The sequence below is a fragment of the Manis javanica genome, chromosome 3 (genome assembly GCF_040802235.1).
Source record: "Manis javanica isolate MJ-LG chromosome 3, MJ_LKY, whole genome shotgun sequence".
Taxonomy (NCBI): domain Eukaryota; kingdom Metazoa; phylum Chordata; class Mammalia; order Pholidota; family Manidae; genus Manis; species Manis javanica.
Window position 1 is genome coordinate 67,519,139 of NC_133158.1, and position 16,328 is coordinate 67,535,466.

At 41.1% G+C, this 16,328-nt stretch overlaps 1 protein-coding gene across 1 annotated transcript in view; it reads right to left on the reverse strand.

Moving 5' to 3' along the window:
* Nucleotides 1–6,877: 6,877 nt before the first annotated feature.
* The window catches only part of GTPBP8 (GTP binding protein 8), a 44,873-nt gene continuing 35,422 nt past the window's right edge, over nt 6,878–16,328 (reverse strand). Inside the window, exon 6 of the mRNA XM_017666465.3 lies at nt 6,878–7,372. Within this exon, the coding sequence (XP_017521954.1) occupies nt 7,261–7,372 (112 nt within the window). The 3' untranslated portion in view covers nt 6,878–7,260. The remainder of the gene's footprint in view (nt 7,373–16,328) is intronic.

The window sequence follows — 16,328 nt, forward strand, 5'->3', positions numbered from 1 at the left end:
TTGAGCCTGGCCTCCCCATGGCTGCCCTGGCAATGACCCTGCCCTGACCTGGTTGAGCCAGCCCCCCTCTGTGCAAGAAAAGCATTTCTAGAGCTGAGAGCTCGAGAAAGGGAGGCTGGTGCAGGGGTGAGCGGTGTCAGGTGAGAGACTCAGCTCAAGGTTTCTTTTACCACAGTGTAGACATTGTGGTTTTGTAGGAATCACATTCAAGTTTATTGCATTTGGTTTTATGCAAAACCCAAGGCCATTTGCCCAGGAGTGAAGTGAGTTGACCCAGTTCAGCCACAAATGGTATTTTGGCTGGAGATAAGCTCCTGCAGTGACAGGGAGAAGCCTCCCTTCTCTGACTTTCAAGGTTCTTGCGGGGACAGTGTGGTGACAGAGGAAGAGCGCCAGAGACCTGGGCCCCTCTGCTGCCAGTTAGCTGCCACTGAAGGCAGGCGGGTTCGCCTCTCTGTGCCGCAGCTTCCTCATCTCTGAATGGGTGGGGTGGGACTGGTGACCTCGCAAAGCCCTTCCAGCCTGAACATTCCATAATTCTAAGCAGGACTGTCTGCGTATTTTGCAAGGCCCAGTACCCCTTCTTTAAAAAGTATTAAGAATTTCAGACAGTAACAGAACACTAAACCAAGCAAAGGGCCCTTCTCAGCATGGGACCCTGTGCCTTTACCAGCCAGCATGCCCTGGAAGCTGGCCTTGGATGTCCCTTCACTGCCCTTTACTGGTTTCTTTTGATGGAGCATCTGCTTAATACAGTGGGAGGAGTATAGGCTTGGTAGTCAGAACAGCCTCAGTACTAGTGTATGATCTTGGTCACTTACCTAATTGCTCCTTGCCTCAGTTTCCTTTGTGTAAAATAGACAATCACACCCACCTAGCAGGACAGTTGTGAGGGATAAAGAAAGACATACAGGGTACGAGGTGGAATTCAGTAAAGAGCACCACCAGGGGTGCAAGTTTACATGGATTCACATTAAACTGAATTCCATCTGACTGAGGGTTTCATTACTTTTTTGTTTTTTAAGATGTCATTGATATACATTCTTATGAAGGTTTCACAGGAAAATCAATGTGGTTACTACATTCACCCTTATTATCGAGTCCCCACCAATACCCCATTGCAGTCACTGTCCATCAGTGCAGTAAGATGCCACAGAGTCGCTATTTGTCTTCTCTGAGCTGCACTGTCTTTCCCGTGACCCCACACACACTATGTGGACCAATCATGATACCCCGTGTGCACTTACTTTTTAAGGCAAGGTTATGTGCTGCTAGAGAGATAGTCAGATTCAAAACAGACTTCTTTCGCCAAAAAAGTCACCCATGGTTTTTTTTACAGTAACTGCATCTGCTGCACTCTGCTTTCTGGACCACACACTCTGCAGTTTAGGAAGTCCCTCCTTTCCCAACTGCAATTCTTTCTTGGGCCTGTTACTTCTTTGACTCAGTTCCCCATCCTCCCACTCTTTCCCCTGCTATTCAGGACTGCGTATGTCTTTTGAGAAAACCTTTTCAGTTTCACATTTATTTCATGGCTCTTATTGTTCTCATTTGCTTTTACTTCACATGTACCACATGTGCAGTTTTTCCCTACTGTCGTGTAGCCAGAGAAGAGGACCAGACTATCCCCTGGTGGCTCTCAGCTCTAGTGAGCACACTGAGCAGGGGTCTGCTGTCACGAGAGGAAAGGCTGTGCCTTCATTCACTCACTCATCATTTTTTGAGCGCTTACTATTTGCTGGCCATGTTGATAGATATTGGGAATATGGAGATGAATTATGACCTTTGAGAAGCTCAAGAACTAATGGGAGAGACCCACGAGTGAACATAAAACTTGAAATACAAGGAGGTAAATACTTTTATAAAGATTGCAGAGGTTGAATCTCCATGAGTTCAGTTTCCACCTGTGTGCATCAGAAGAGGGAACATCTGAGCTGGGTCTTGGATGGCAAGTAGGAGTTTTCCTGGAAAAGATCTGCCCATCTCAAAGGAACCCTGGGCCCCACTGCTCCTTTTGCCACCCTTTAAATTGTCTCTTGTCATTTCCCTCAAACATGTGTCTTCTCAGGATCATCCTGGTGTGACTCCAGCTTCCCAAACTGGGCAGGTTTTCCCTTGATCTGCCCTCTCGCTCTAGCAGGTGAAGTGTCTAGGAGGGGAGGCTTCCGCACCCTTCTCTTCCATTAGCTATGTGGTTCTCACTCCTCCCCCTTTGTGCCCTTCTCTCTCAGAGGCAGGGATCCCTACTCCTTCCAAAGCCAGCCCTTCTTCAGCAACTCCAGTTCCATCCTACCTCCTGCAAGACTGCTCATTATGGTTTCTCTCAGAGCTTCACAGTCTCCCACTTACCACTTCATTTTCTTCTGTCAACAAACAAGTTCCAGTCCCGTGCAACCGAAAAACAAACAACCCCTTTGAACCCTGCTGTCCCTTCAGCTACTGCAGCGCTGAGGCCTTCCTTTTGCTCACACACCCGTTGGGAAATCACCTTCTTCCGTCTCAGCTGTGACAGTCTCAGCGGTCCCTCACTCCTTACCTGCTAGCAGCCTGCTTCCAGCCCCCTGACCCACAGGAGCTCATCTCTCAAAAGCAGCAGATCCCCAGAACGACGAGTCCACTGGCCCGCCTGCAGCCCCCGTTCTCACCCAGCTCTGTGTCCCTCAGACCCCTGGAATGTTCCTCCCTCTTGGCCTCACAGCACTGTGGTCCCTGCCTCCCCTCCTCCCCCGCTGCCTCCATACCCGCCCCTCTCCTCTCCCATCACAGATCCCACCCGTGTGGCCCCTGGCCTTGGCGACACGACTGCCCCTAAACCCTATGCCTCTGGGTTCCCATTCTCTCCAAGCTTCCCTCTCACCTCTCCAGCTGTCTCTGTGATATCTTTGGGGGTGGCTCACTGACACCTCAACTGCTGAGTTCCTTATCTTCTCTCACAGACCTCGATGTGCTGGTGAGTGATTCTGTCATCGTCCCAGTACCCAGAATCAGGATCTGAACAACACTGGTTATTCCTGCTCCTCCCTCCCCCTCACCCCATTTCCAGTGGAGCACCAAATCCCTACCTTGTCATTTTGAAGGGCTCCTGCGTCCTTGCTATTGACAGCGGCTGGTTTTACCTCGCCCTGGGGCTTCTGTGGTTGCCCGACAAGCCGCCTTCATTTCTTTCCGACCCAGAAGAATTAATCTTTCTAGAGGTTCACTCTGATGGTGTCCCCATCCCTTTTCTTGGTCAATTTACTCACATTTGTCTCTGGATGGTAACTGAGTGTTTTTAAAACAACCGCTGATGTTTCTATTCAGTTCAACAGATTCTTGTTCAGTGCCTCGTATGTGCAAGTCACTCATGAGGAGCAGCAGAAGTAAAAGGAGGAAGATGACTGACTCTTTGCCAATTCCAGGAGAAGACCACTGGGGAGAAGACAGAGCTGAGGGGAGCTAGAAACAGGCAATGCTGTTTTCAAAGGACGAGCATTTGTGCATGCATGTGCGCATGCCTGTGTGTGTCTAGGGATGTGAAAAGGGGAGGTGGTGTTTGCAGAGAATTTTGACAGGGAGAAATGAGAACAGAACATACCAGGTGAAGAAAACAGTTTTAACCACTGTGTAACCATGGGAAAGTGCTAACGTGTTTGGAAAATAACAAGTAATGTAGATTTGTTGAGGCATAGAAGTCTACTGGAGTCTGGTTTAGTTTGATCTACTTGATGAGTATGAAAACCTACATATTCCTTTAGGAAATATATAGTAGACGGTGTAACTTGGGACTTTGGTTTATGCTTTAACAGAAACACTTTGAGAGAGCTGTGGATATTTGTTGGGACACACATGTGCACACATGCACAAGCAAGACCAGTTTGGGAAGTGTGGATACACAGACTTTGCTCTTGAGGAACTCTCAAGTCTCTTGAGAAGAGAGATAATTGCAGCTCCGTATGTTAAATGCTGTTAATACTAGTAAAGATGTGTGCAGTGCCTCTGACAGCCAGAAGAGGGAAAGGAAATTAAGTTGGCATGGACTGTAAGGAAAAGTGTGTAGGTAGTTGGCATTTGATTTAGGCCTTCAAGAATAACTATGACAGCCTGCCAATGAAAAGGGGATAGTAGGGTGTTGTGGGTAAAGAGGATAAGGAAGAAGGTGTGTGTGGGGGTGGTGGGTGGCAGGGTGTGTAAAATGTGCTCCTGGGAGGGTAAGTGGTCTCATGGGCTAGATCAGTGGTTCTCAATGCAGGGGACAGGGGTGGGAGGTGCTATCCTCCAGTGGTTCTTAAATGGGGTGATTTTGTCTTTAAGAGGACATTTGGCAATGTCTCTGGACTTTTTTTTATTATCATGACCTGGGGGATGGAGGTGCTACTGGCATCTAGTGGGAAGAAGCCAGGGGTGATGCTCAGTGTTCCACAGTGCACAGGATAGCCCCTTACAAACGTCAGTGGTGCTGTGGTTCAGAAACCCTGGGGTAGAGTGTGGCGTCCTAGAAAGAAGCACCAGGAGATGAGGTTGGAAAGACAGACTGGTATTAACTTATGAAAGGTCTTAAATGCTATATAATATAATGGAAGTTTCTAGAAAGGTAGGAGCTTTTTTTTTATTCATCTAATTGGTCTCATTTTACTCAACAGTACCCATTTGTAGTATAGTTCAGTAGGAAGTGATAATACTTACAAGTGACAAAAGTGCCTTTTCTTTACAAAATTCTCTAACTCAAGCTTTGAGGTTGTTTGAGCAAACATCTTCCTATGGAGGTGCCCATTCACATCCTCTCCCTGGTGACTAGCTAGAGTCCTCTGGCTCCTTCTGCTCCTCTCACGCCCACCCCATCTCCTCCTAAGGTGTCCAGGGTCATCCGCTGAGACTTCTGGTTAAGCTGACCCATGAAGTACAAGGGCTGAGCTCAGGGTAGAGGTGGACCCACTCCCTTTGAGACTAGGTGAACTTATCACTTGCTTAGAATTATAGCTAGGTGTGGGTTCTCAGCAACCACAGGCTCTGGTCCAGGACTAACACAGGATGTTGGTGAACAGAAGCCTGGGAGTAGTATTTACATTGGAAAAGCTGAGTTCATATTATCATTACTTAATTCAGTACTTTTCCCCCACACTCTCTTGCATTATGAATTCCTTTCCCACCCCCAGAATTGAGTGTTAGATCCATTCCATAATTAGCAAGTTGACAATTGGCTGGAAATTACTTAAGAAACACAGGACCTCCTAAGCCTAGTTTCAATCTTCTAAAAAGAACTATCTGCCCACAAAGTATTTCCCAAAGTATGGGGGATGAAAAAGGTTATGGGGAAGACCCTTCATGCAGATCAAAGACTGGTCACTAAAAGATATATACATACTAGTGGTTCTGAAAACTTTGAATTCAGGGAATATTTTCAAATACTGGAATTTTTGATGGCACACTTATGTTATCATCTTACTACAATGGCATTCATACATTGATGTTAAAAGGATACACCTGTGAGCCCAGAGAGAAGATCATAATTTAAAAAGTTGGACAATTCTCCTACCTTTCTGCTCAGAAAATATAACCCCAGAGTAGGGTTGCCAGATAAAATACAGAAGGCCCAGTTAATTTTGAATTTTGGATAAACAATGAATATTATTATAGCATAAATATGTGCCATGCTAAATTCATCTATCTGAAATTCAAATTGAACTGAGCACCCTGTATTTTTATTTGCTAAATCTGGCAATCCTAACCCAGAGAGAGTATAAGACAGGAATCTCCCATTTCTTCAGTCAGTACTTGTGCCCACATGCTTCTCTGGGCTGAGCAGCTTGCCTCTCTGGATGTGGTGGATGTTAAAGATGCAGACTGCATGGCCCCTTGAAGCAAGGCAACCACTTAACGCTAGTGTCCGACTGAAGAAACCACAGTCTGCTTTAATGCTGGGGGGTGGCGGTGAAGATGGTCTGAAATGGACTTTCTGATGTGGTGCATTTCTGAAGTGTGTTATTCCTTTGACAAATATTAATTGAACATACGCAGGAGAGATACTTAGAAGGAATTAACTCATTTGTCATTAGAACATAGGACTAAATATTCCTTTTCTCATGACACATACCTGCTTGTGGGAGGATATTTTCAGTGCTCATTTTAATATCCTTAATTTTTATATTAAAGTTGACCTGAGTTAGATGTGACTCTGTGTGTTGACTTTATCATACTTTAGTACCTTGTCACTATTTGAATTCTGCTTATTTGGAAGCCCTGCTCACGGGATACACACTTTTATGTTCTCCTGAGGCAAAATTCTTGCTATGTCCGCATCTCCCATAGTAGATTTTAGAGAATAGATAGCAATGAATACTGGGCAAAAGAGAGAGCTTATAGGAGCATGACTGTCTAATTGAGAGCTTTGTTTCCTGGCATGTGTGCAGGTATGTATGTGCGATTTTGTGGGTCTGTCTGGTGCATAGATGAAGGGTGTCTTGGAAATGTTGGGAGGTAGAAAGGCTATCTTCTTTTCAAGTGAACCCATTTTAAAAAACATTTTCTTGACCAGTTTAGTTGCAAAGACAAACACTTTAAAGATTCCAGTAACAACTTCTTGGGCAGAAATGATGGCCCTTGCTTGGGGCTTGGTTGAGCAGCAGACACTGAAATGTGGCTTGGCTCCATCCCCTGGCATAGAACTGGGGTGTTCTGTTCCACTGGAGGCCCTGGTACCTTTTCAGACACTGGCCAAATCAGGCACGGCTGTGCTGGCAGCGGAGGAGGGATCTTACTGATCCATGCCCAGCTCTCAGGAGGTAACTGGCAAGAGAGAAGAAAGCAAAACAAGCAGCTGAATCCTCATACACCTTAGAAAGCTGACTTGGAAATTTTGCCTCAGGGCTGTCAAAGAGTAGAAATAATGACTTCATTTTCTGCAAGGCCAGTTCTTGGGCATTTAGTCTTTAATGTAGGAAAAAAACACAGGCAATTATCTGATTATCAACTTTCTTTTTTTTTTTAAATCTAGCCATTCCCAGGGTCAGGAGATTCTGCTCCTTGAAAATAAAACTGGTATGCCATTCCTGGCCAAAGTCAGGTCTTTAGGTCATGTGACTTTCCACTTCATGGGCCAGGCCTTGAAATCCTGTGTATCTCCTTTGCCTGTGAAACGTTTCTTTGATTATCTGGATCTTCTCTGCCAGAGATAACTCGGTGTGTCTCCATTCTGTCTGAGCTTATGAAGCTAGGATTCCATTGGTGGGAGGTAATGTAGAATAGGTTTCCTCTGGCTTCTTAACTGCCGCCAGAAAGAGCAATTTAGAATGAGTAATCCGGTACAGCCTCTTGCTGCCCTCTGGTGGAAAACGCGGGTGTTGAACGAGCCATAATAGAGGACTGATTTCCTGAGCAAATATTTGGTAAGGTGCCCCTGTAAAGGTCCACAAGGAATAATTACACTTAAAGCTAATAAGTTAGACAAAAACATGAATCTAAGTATCATGACAGAAAGATATATTAAATGAAAGGAATTTGAAAGATTGCTCCAAAAGTCTAATTTCTCAGGAATGTTTTAATTCCACACCGTCTTTGTTTCTGAGAACTCATTTATCGTTTTTATCTCTAAACTTTCCCTCTTTTTCAACCATCATTTAGTGTTTCTTGAGATAATTACAAGATTTTTATATGGGGTTATCTTTAAACCTGCATTTATTTGGCTCAGGAAAATTATAATACAGTCTGGATTTTAAACTGCAATTTATACCTATACATTTAGATCAAAATCCAAACCAAAATTCACTTCAGGAATTCAAATGAAATATGTTAGTCTTATACTTTCTCAGAGTCCCTCAATGAAAGTAAGAAGCTGTCTCTTGAAGACTTTTGTATGAAAATTACATTTTGAAAGGAAATATACTTTTATTTTTAAAGCCCTAAAAATGCCAAAATTCTAAAAAATATATAGTCAGGTAGAAGTATGTATTTTTTTAAATGGCTTTTATTTCTCTTTTTGCTTTGGCTAGAACTTCTGCACTGTGCTGAGAAGCAGTGGTAAAAATAGGCATCCTTGTCTTGTGATTTCTCTTAGTGGAAAAGCTTTCAGTCTTTCATCATTGAGTATATGTTAGCTGTGGATTTTTCATATGTGGCTTTTATTACGTTGAAGTAGTTTCCTTCTATTCATAGTTTGTTGAGTGTTTTTTATTATTAGAGGGTGTTGAATATCATCAAATGTTTTTTTCTGCATCAATCAAAATCATCATATGTTTTCTGCCTTTATTTCTGTTAATGTAATGTATTGTATTAATTGATTTTTGTATGTTAAATCAAGAAGTATGCATTTAAGTTAAAATCTATGACAGGATATGTCTTAGAATCAAGGAAAATTTTTAGAGGTTTAATGTATAGTATATTAACACATTACTCATGTAAGCGTATATCTGACCTGGCAAATGTGTTCCAGTAACTTCTAGAGTTGTCAAAGTTTTTGAATTAAGAAACTCTTAATGTGAGGTTAGTACTTGGTTCTTATTGGAAGGCGTTTTTATTCACTATTAATTCATTCAGTAGTTATTCAACACGAATTTCTTGGCACCTGTGTGGCAGCAGGATGAAGGATATAAATCTCCTGCATGAAGGAGTTTACAGCACTGAGCATAGATGTCAAGGGCAAGGCAGACTGTAGCCAGTATCATAAGAGAGGTACAGATAAAGTGAGATAGAGAGCAGAGACAGAAGAGATTAGTTTTAGCTTTTGGGGTAGGTGAAATGAGTCTAAGAATTAAAGGACAAATAGGATTTGGACATAAAATGATTCTACATGTCAGAAATTTAGAAATTTTTCTAAAGGAACAACATTTTCCTAAGAAAAATAAATTATAGACAGAAAATAAATTATAAACAAAATAAATGATAAATGCATGGAAATGACTCACCCATTCAAGTGACTTTTTAAATGTGAGAATTAATTAACAATTCAAATAATGTCAATTATTGACTTCTGTCCTTTATATATGAGATTTCTGCTTTCCTCCTAAAATACTCTTTTCTCTCCTGAGCAAAAGCAATAAAATGAGAAGGAATAACCATTTAATCCTTTTCTATGTCCATTTCTTTTCCTTAAGTCACCAATGCTACTCATTTGATATTTATTGTGCACTTACTATATGCCAGATACTCTGCCAGGTACAGGAAAGCAATGGTTAATAAGCACACATGATCCTTTATTCTGAAAAAGCTTTACTGAATAGAGATACCCAATTAAGCAATAGAATAAAACTCTTAATATGCAATACGACAAGCTGTATACCACAGAGGTTAGAAACTGGCCTTCTGGCATAAGGTAGTTGGGTACAAATCTGGGCTCCTTCGAATACTTGTCATGTGATCTTGGACTAGCTACTTAACCTTTTTGCACTTTAATTTTTGAAAGAAGTTTCTGGTGTGTAGTGGCTTTCCTCCTTGTGGCTTATGATTTCACCTTGTGGCTTTGCCATCCTCTAGGGCTTCATCCTAACTGCTGAAGAGGGAAAGAGAGAGTGTGAAAGAAGCAGCTATTTCTTAAAAATCCTGGGCTGGAAATGCTATCCACTGGCTAGAACTCAGTCATATGGTCACCCTGAATTCAAGACTTGCTGGAAAGAATGCACCCAGGAATAAAAGAACATGGACCTTGCAGTGAGGCTTAAAGATGGTGGTGTGAGAGGTGAGACAGAAACCTCCTCCCCAAAGAACATACAATATGAAAATACAGCAAATACATCTCATTCTGAAAGAGCAACAGGAAAGAAGGCTGCAGCAGACTGCCTACACCTGGGTCAAACAGCAGACCTCAAGGAAATGGGTAAAGTACCAAAGCCATGGTCCGGAGGGACCTAAGACCTTCCTCCACCACAGCTCACTGGAGGGAGGAAGAGAAATGGAGCAGATGCCTAGGATTGCTGAACACCCAGCCCTGGAGATCTACTCTGGGAGCATGAACCTACATTACATGGTGCTCTGGAGATTAGTGGGGTTGAAAAGCTAAGAAAGGCAGAATAGTTGGATAGACTGATATTCTAGCCACTTGTGGAAAACATGTATCCACAACTGGCCGCTCTGGGACAAAAGAAAGGCAGGCAGTCAGAGTGACTTCCTGACAGTGAGAGGGCTGCTAAAGCGGGAAGTATTGCACAGAGCTTGCTGCTCAAAAGAAAGGACAGGTGGACAAAATTTTCCAGGTGTACTCTGCCCTGCAGGTTGGGAACTTTCAGGAGCTTCAGGCACTCCATTCCCCTGGCTGACTACACAGCTACGAGACCCCCACTGTGATACACAGCCTGCTGTGCCTTCCTCCCAGTGAGCAACAGCTTGCAAACCTGCTGCCTCCACCATTGCACCAGGCCAGCTAGAGGGCAGCCTTAACTATGGCAGCTACAAGCACAAACCATAGAGGCTTCTCCCTGCATGCTCGGCCCACTGGCCCTGGCAGTGGAGACAAACACTGCAGTCAGGAAGCAGGAAAGAGCTTTTTTCCTCTCAACAGGCACCAGCACCACATGCCTGCAACCCCCGCCATTGCTGCAGAGGCTGAGCAGCTCCAGACAGTAGAGCTTCTGGGCACTAAAGGACATCACCTATAAATATGAAATGTCAAAGAAACCTGGTTCAACCAAAAATCCAACAAACACCAGAAAGAGGGCCAAATGGAACTGAACTCATCCATCTTCCTAAAAGAGATTTCAAAATAAAAATCATTAACATGCTCATGGAGCTACAGAGAAATATTCAAGAACTCAGGGAGGAATTAAAAAATGAGATACAAATGTTGAAGAATTCAGTATCTGAAATGAAACATAGAATGGAAGGATTTAAAAGCAGATTAGATGAAATAGAGGAGACAGTAAGTGAAATAGAAACTAGAGAACAGGAATACAAAGAAGATGAGGCACAGAGAGAGAAAAGGATCTCTAGGAATGAAAGAATATTGAGAGAACTGTGTGGCCAATCCAAATGGAACAGTATTCATATTATAGGAGTACCAGAATAAGAAGAGAGAAAAAGGGATAGAAAGTGTCATTGAGGAGGTAATTGCTGAGAACTTCCCCAATCTGGGGAAGAAGATAGTCTCTCAGGCCACAGAGGTGCACGGATCTCCCTATACAAGGGACCCAAGGAAGACAACAACAAGACATATAATAATTAAAATGGCAAAGATCAAGGATAGGGTCAGAATATTAAAAGCAGCCAGAGAGACAAAAAATATCACATACAAAGGAAAACCTATCAGGCTATCATCAGACTTCTCAACAGAAACCTTACAGGCCAGAAGGGAGTGGCATGACATAATTAATGCAATGAAGCAGAAGAGCCTAGAACCATAAATACTCTACCCAGCAAGATTACCATTTAAATTTGAAGAAGGGATTAAACAATTTTCAGAAAATCAAAAGTTGAGAGAATTTACCTCCCACAAACCATCTCTACAGTGTATTTTGGATGGACTGCTCTAGATGGAAGTGTTCCTAAGGCTAAATAGCAGTCATCAGAGGAAACAAAACCACAGTAAAGAAAGTAGACCAATTAATTACTAAGCAGATGCAAAATCAAATCAACTACCCCCAAAGTCAGTCAAGGGATAGACAAAGACTATTGATAATTACCCTAAATGTAAATGGTCTGAATGCACCAACCAAAAGACATAGAGTCAACTGAATGGATAAAAAAACAAGACTCAGCTATATGCTGCTTATAAGAGACTCACTTAAAACCCAAAAACATACATAGACTAAAAGTGAAGGCATGGTAAAAGATATTTCATGCACTAATAGGGAGAAAAAAGAAGGAGTAGAAGTATTTGTATCAGACAAAATAGACTTCAAAACAAAGAAAGTCACAAGAGACAAAGAAGGACATTATATAATGATAAACGGGTTAGTCCAACAAGAGGATATAACCATTATAAATATCTATGCACCCAATATAGGAGCATCTATATATGTGAAACAGATACTAACAGAATTAAAGGGGGAAATAGAATGCAATACATTCATTTTAGGAGAATTCAACATACCACTCACTTCAAAGGACAGATCAACCAGACAAAATAAATAAGGAGGCAGAGGCACTGAACAATACATTAGAACAGATGGATGTAACAGACATCTACAGAACACTCCACCCAAAAGCAGCAGGATACACATTCTTCTCAAGTGCACATGGAACATTTTCAAGAATAGATCATATAGTAGGCCACAAAAAACCCTCAGTAAATTCAAACAGATTGAAATTGTACCAAAGAGCTTCTCATACCACAAAGGTATGAAACTAGAAATAAATTACAGAAAGAAAAAAAAAAAGCCCACAAACACATGGAGCCTTAACAGTATGTTCCAAAATAATCAATGGATCAGTGACTACATAAAAACAGAGATCAAGCAATATATAGAGACAAATGACAACAATAACTAAACACAGCAAAATCTGTGGGATGCAGTGAAGACTGTGCTAAAAGGGAAGTACATTACAACACAGGCTTAACTCAGGAAGAACAATCCCATATGAACAGTCTAAACTCACAATTAATGAAACTAGAAAAAGAATAATAAATGAGGCCCAAAGTCAGTAGAAGGAGGGACATAATAAAAATTAGAGCATAAATAAAATTGAGAAGGGTAAAACAAAAGAAGAATCAATGAAAGCAGGAGTGGTTCTTCAAGAAAATAAACAAAATTGATAAACCACTAGCCAGACTTACCAAGAAAAAAAGAGTCTACACACATAAACAGAATCAGAAATGAGAAAGGAAAAATCACTACAGACATCACAGAAATACAAAGAATTATTGGGGAATACTATGAAAAATTATATGTTAACAAACTAGATAACCTAGAAGAAATGGACAACTTTCTAGAAAAATTCAACCTTCCAAGGCTAACCCAGGAAAAAACAGAAAATTTGAACGGACCAAATACCAGCAAGGAAATTGAATTGGTCATAAAAAAACTACCTAAGAAAAAAAGCACTGGACCATAAGGCATCACCATAGAATTTTATCAAACACTTAGTGAGGACCTAATGCCCATCCTCCTTAAAGTTTTCAAAAAGTCCCAACTCATTCTACGAGGCCAGCATCACTCTAATACTAAAACCAGATAAAGACATCACAAAAAAAGCTAATTACAGACCAATATCCCTGATGAACATAGATGCAAAAATACTCAACTAAATATTAGTAAACAGAATTCAAAAATACATAAAAAAATACATCATCCATCATGACCAAATAGGATTAATTCCAGGGATTCAAGGATGGCACAATATTCGGAAATCCATCAACATCATACACCACATCAACAAAAAGAAGGACAAAAACCACATGATCATCTCCATAGATGCTGAAAAAGCATTTGACAAAACTCAACATCCATTCATGATAAAAACTCTCAACAAAATGGGTACAGAGGGCAAGTACCTCAACATAATAAAGGTCATATATGACAAACCCACAGCCAACATCATACTTAACAGTGACAAGCTGAAAGCTTTTCCTTTAAGATCAGGAACAGGACAAGGATGCCCACTCTCCCTACTTTAGATTCAACATAGTTGTGGAGGTCCTAGTCATGCAATCAGACAACACAAAGAAATAAAAGACATCCAGATTGGTAAGGAAGAAGTCAAACTGTCACTGTTTGCAGATGACATGATATTGTATACAACAAACCCTAAAGAATCCACTTCAAAACTACTAGAACTAATATCTGAATTCAGCAAAGTTGCAGGATACAAAATTAATACACAGAAATCTGTTGCATTCCTATACACTAATGATGAACTAGCAGAAAAAGAAATCAGGATAACAATTTCATTCACAATTGTATAAAAATGAATAAAATACCTAGGAATAAACCTAACTAAGGAAGTGAAAGACCTATACCCTGGAAACTACAAGAAACTCATGAGGAAAATTAAAAAAGATACCAATAAATGGGAATACATCCCATATTCACGGATAGGAAGAATTAGTATTTTCATGCCATCTTGCTAAAGCAATCTACACATTCAATGCAATTCCTATCAAAATATCAATGGCATTCTTCAACAAACTGGAACAAATAGTTCTAAAAGTCATATGGAACTACAAAAGACCCTGAATAGCCAAAGCAATCCTGAGAAGGAAGAACAAAGCTGAGAGATTATACTCCCCAACTTCAAGCTCTACTACAAAGCCACAGTAATCAAGACTATTTGGTACTGGCATAAGAACAGAACCATAGACCAATGGAACAGAGTAGAGAGCCCAGATAGAAAACCAAGCATATATGGTCAATTAATATATGATAAAGGAGCCGTGGACATACAATGGGGAAATGACAGCCTCTTCAACAACTGGTATTGGCAAAACTGGACAGCTACATGCAAGAGAATGAAACTGGATTGCTATTTAACCCCATACACAAGTAAACTCGAAATGGATCAAAGACCTGAATGTAAGTCATGAAACCATAAAACTCTTAGAAGAAAGAATAGGCAAAAATGTGTTGAATATAAACATGAGCAACTTTTTCCTGAACACATCTCCTCGAGCAAGGGAAACAAAAGCAAAAATGAACAAATGGGACTACATCAAACTAAAAAGCTTCTGCAGAGCAAAGGATATCATCAGTATAACAAAAAGGCATTCTACAGTATGGGAGAATATATTTGTAAATGATATATCTGACAGGGTGTTAACATCTAAAATATATAAAGAACTCACACACCTCAATACCCAAAAAGCAAATAACCCTATTGAGAAATGGGCAGAGCATATGATCAGACAATTCTCCAAAGAAGAAATTCAGATGACTGACGGACACATGAAAAGATGCTCCAGATCATTAATCATCAAGGAAATGCAAATTAAAACCCCAATGAGATATCACCTCACACCAGTAAGGATGACCAGCATAGAAAAGACTAAGAACAACAAATGCTGGCGAGGATGTGGCGAAAGGGGAACCCTCCTACACTGCTGGTGGGAATGTTAGCTAGTTCAACCATTGTGGAAAGCAATATGGAGGTTCCTCAAAAAACTAAAAATAGAAATACCATTTGACCCGGGAATTCAACTCCTAGGAATTTATCCAAAGAAAACAAGATCTCAGATTCAAAAAGGCATATGCAGCCCTATGTTTATCACAGCATTATTTACAATAAAGAAGATATGGAAGCAACCTAAGTGTCCATCAGTAGATAAATGGATAAAGATGTGGTACATGTACACGATGGAATACTATTCAGCCATAAGAAGAAAACAAATCCTACCATTTGCAACCACATGGATGGAGCTAAAGGGTATTATGCTCAGTGAAATAAGCCAGGTGGAGAAAGACAAGTACCATATGATTTCCCCCATTTGTGGAGTATAACAACAAAGCAAAACTGAAAGAACAACACAGAAGCAGACTCACAGACTCCAAGAGGGACTAGCAGTTACCAAAGGGGAGGGATGGGGAAGAGTGGGTGGGGAGGGGGGGAGAAGGGGATTGAGGGGTATTATGATTGGCACACATGGTATGTGTGGGGGGGTTCTGGGGAAGACAGTGTAGCACAGGGAAGACAATTAGTGACTCTGTGGTATCTTACTACACTGATGGACAGTGACTGCAATGGGGTATGGGCAGGAATCTTGATAATATGGATGAATGTAACCATAATGGTTTTCATGTGTAACCTTCATAAGAGTGTATATCAGTGATATCTTAATAAGAAAATAAAACATAATAAATAAAAAATGAAAATAAAAAGAGGCTAGGACACAGACACACAAACTGAGGGACAAACATGTGAGGATACAAATTGTGGAGGCAGCTGTCTGCAAGTCAAGGACATGCCTCAGGAGAAACCAACCCTACCGACACTTTGATCTTGGATTCCAGCCTCTGGAACTATGAGACAATAAACTTCTGTTGCTTAAGCCACCCACCATCCTCTACCCCTGCCATCCAAAAAGTTCATGGACTTTGGTGAAGAGCTAGCATGGACCATGGAGAGCTAGAAATCTTTTGACACAAGCTTTGTAAGCCACATTAAGAACTTTATACTTTATCATGGATTTAATATGCCATTGACAGCAAAGGAGCAAATTGATTGTATTTTTCATTTTAGAAAAGTCATTTTATCAGAATCAAAGAGAATGGCTTGGATGATTGATTGGACAACTGGGTAGATAGAAATCTTATGCAGTGAGACACAGGAAGATGTTCAAGTTTTCAGGGAGAAGGGTGGGAGGTGAGTTCAATTTGGGACAGGTTGAGTATGAGGTGCTCTGGCATCATCAGGTGAAGAGGCAGGTAAATGTTCTAGTTACCTACTCTGAAGTCTAAAGCTCAGGAAAGAAATCTGAGTCAGAGAAAGAGATTTTT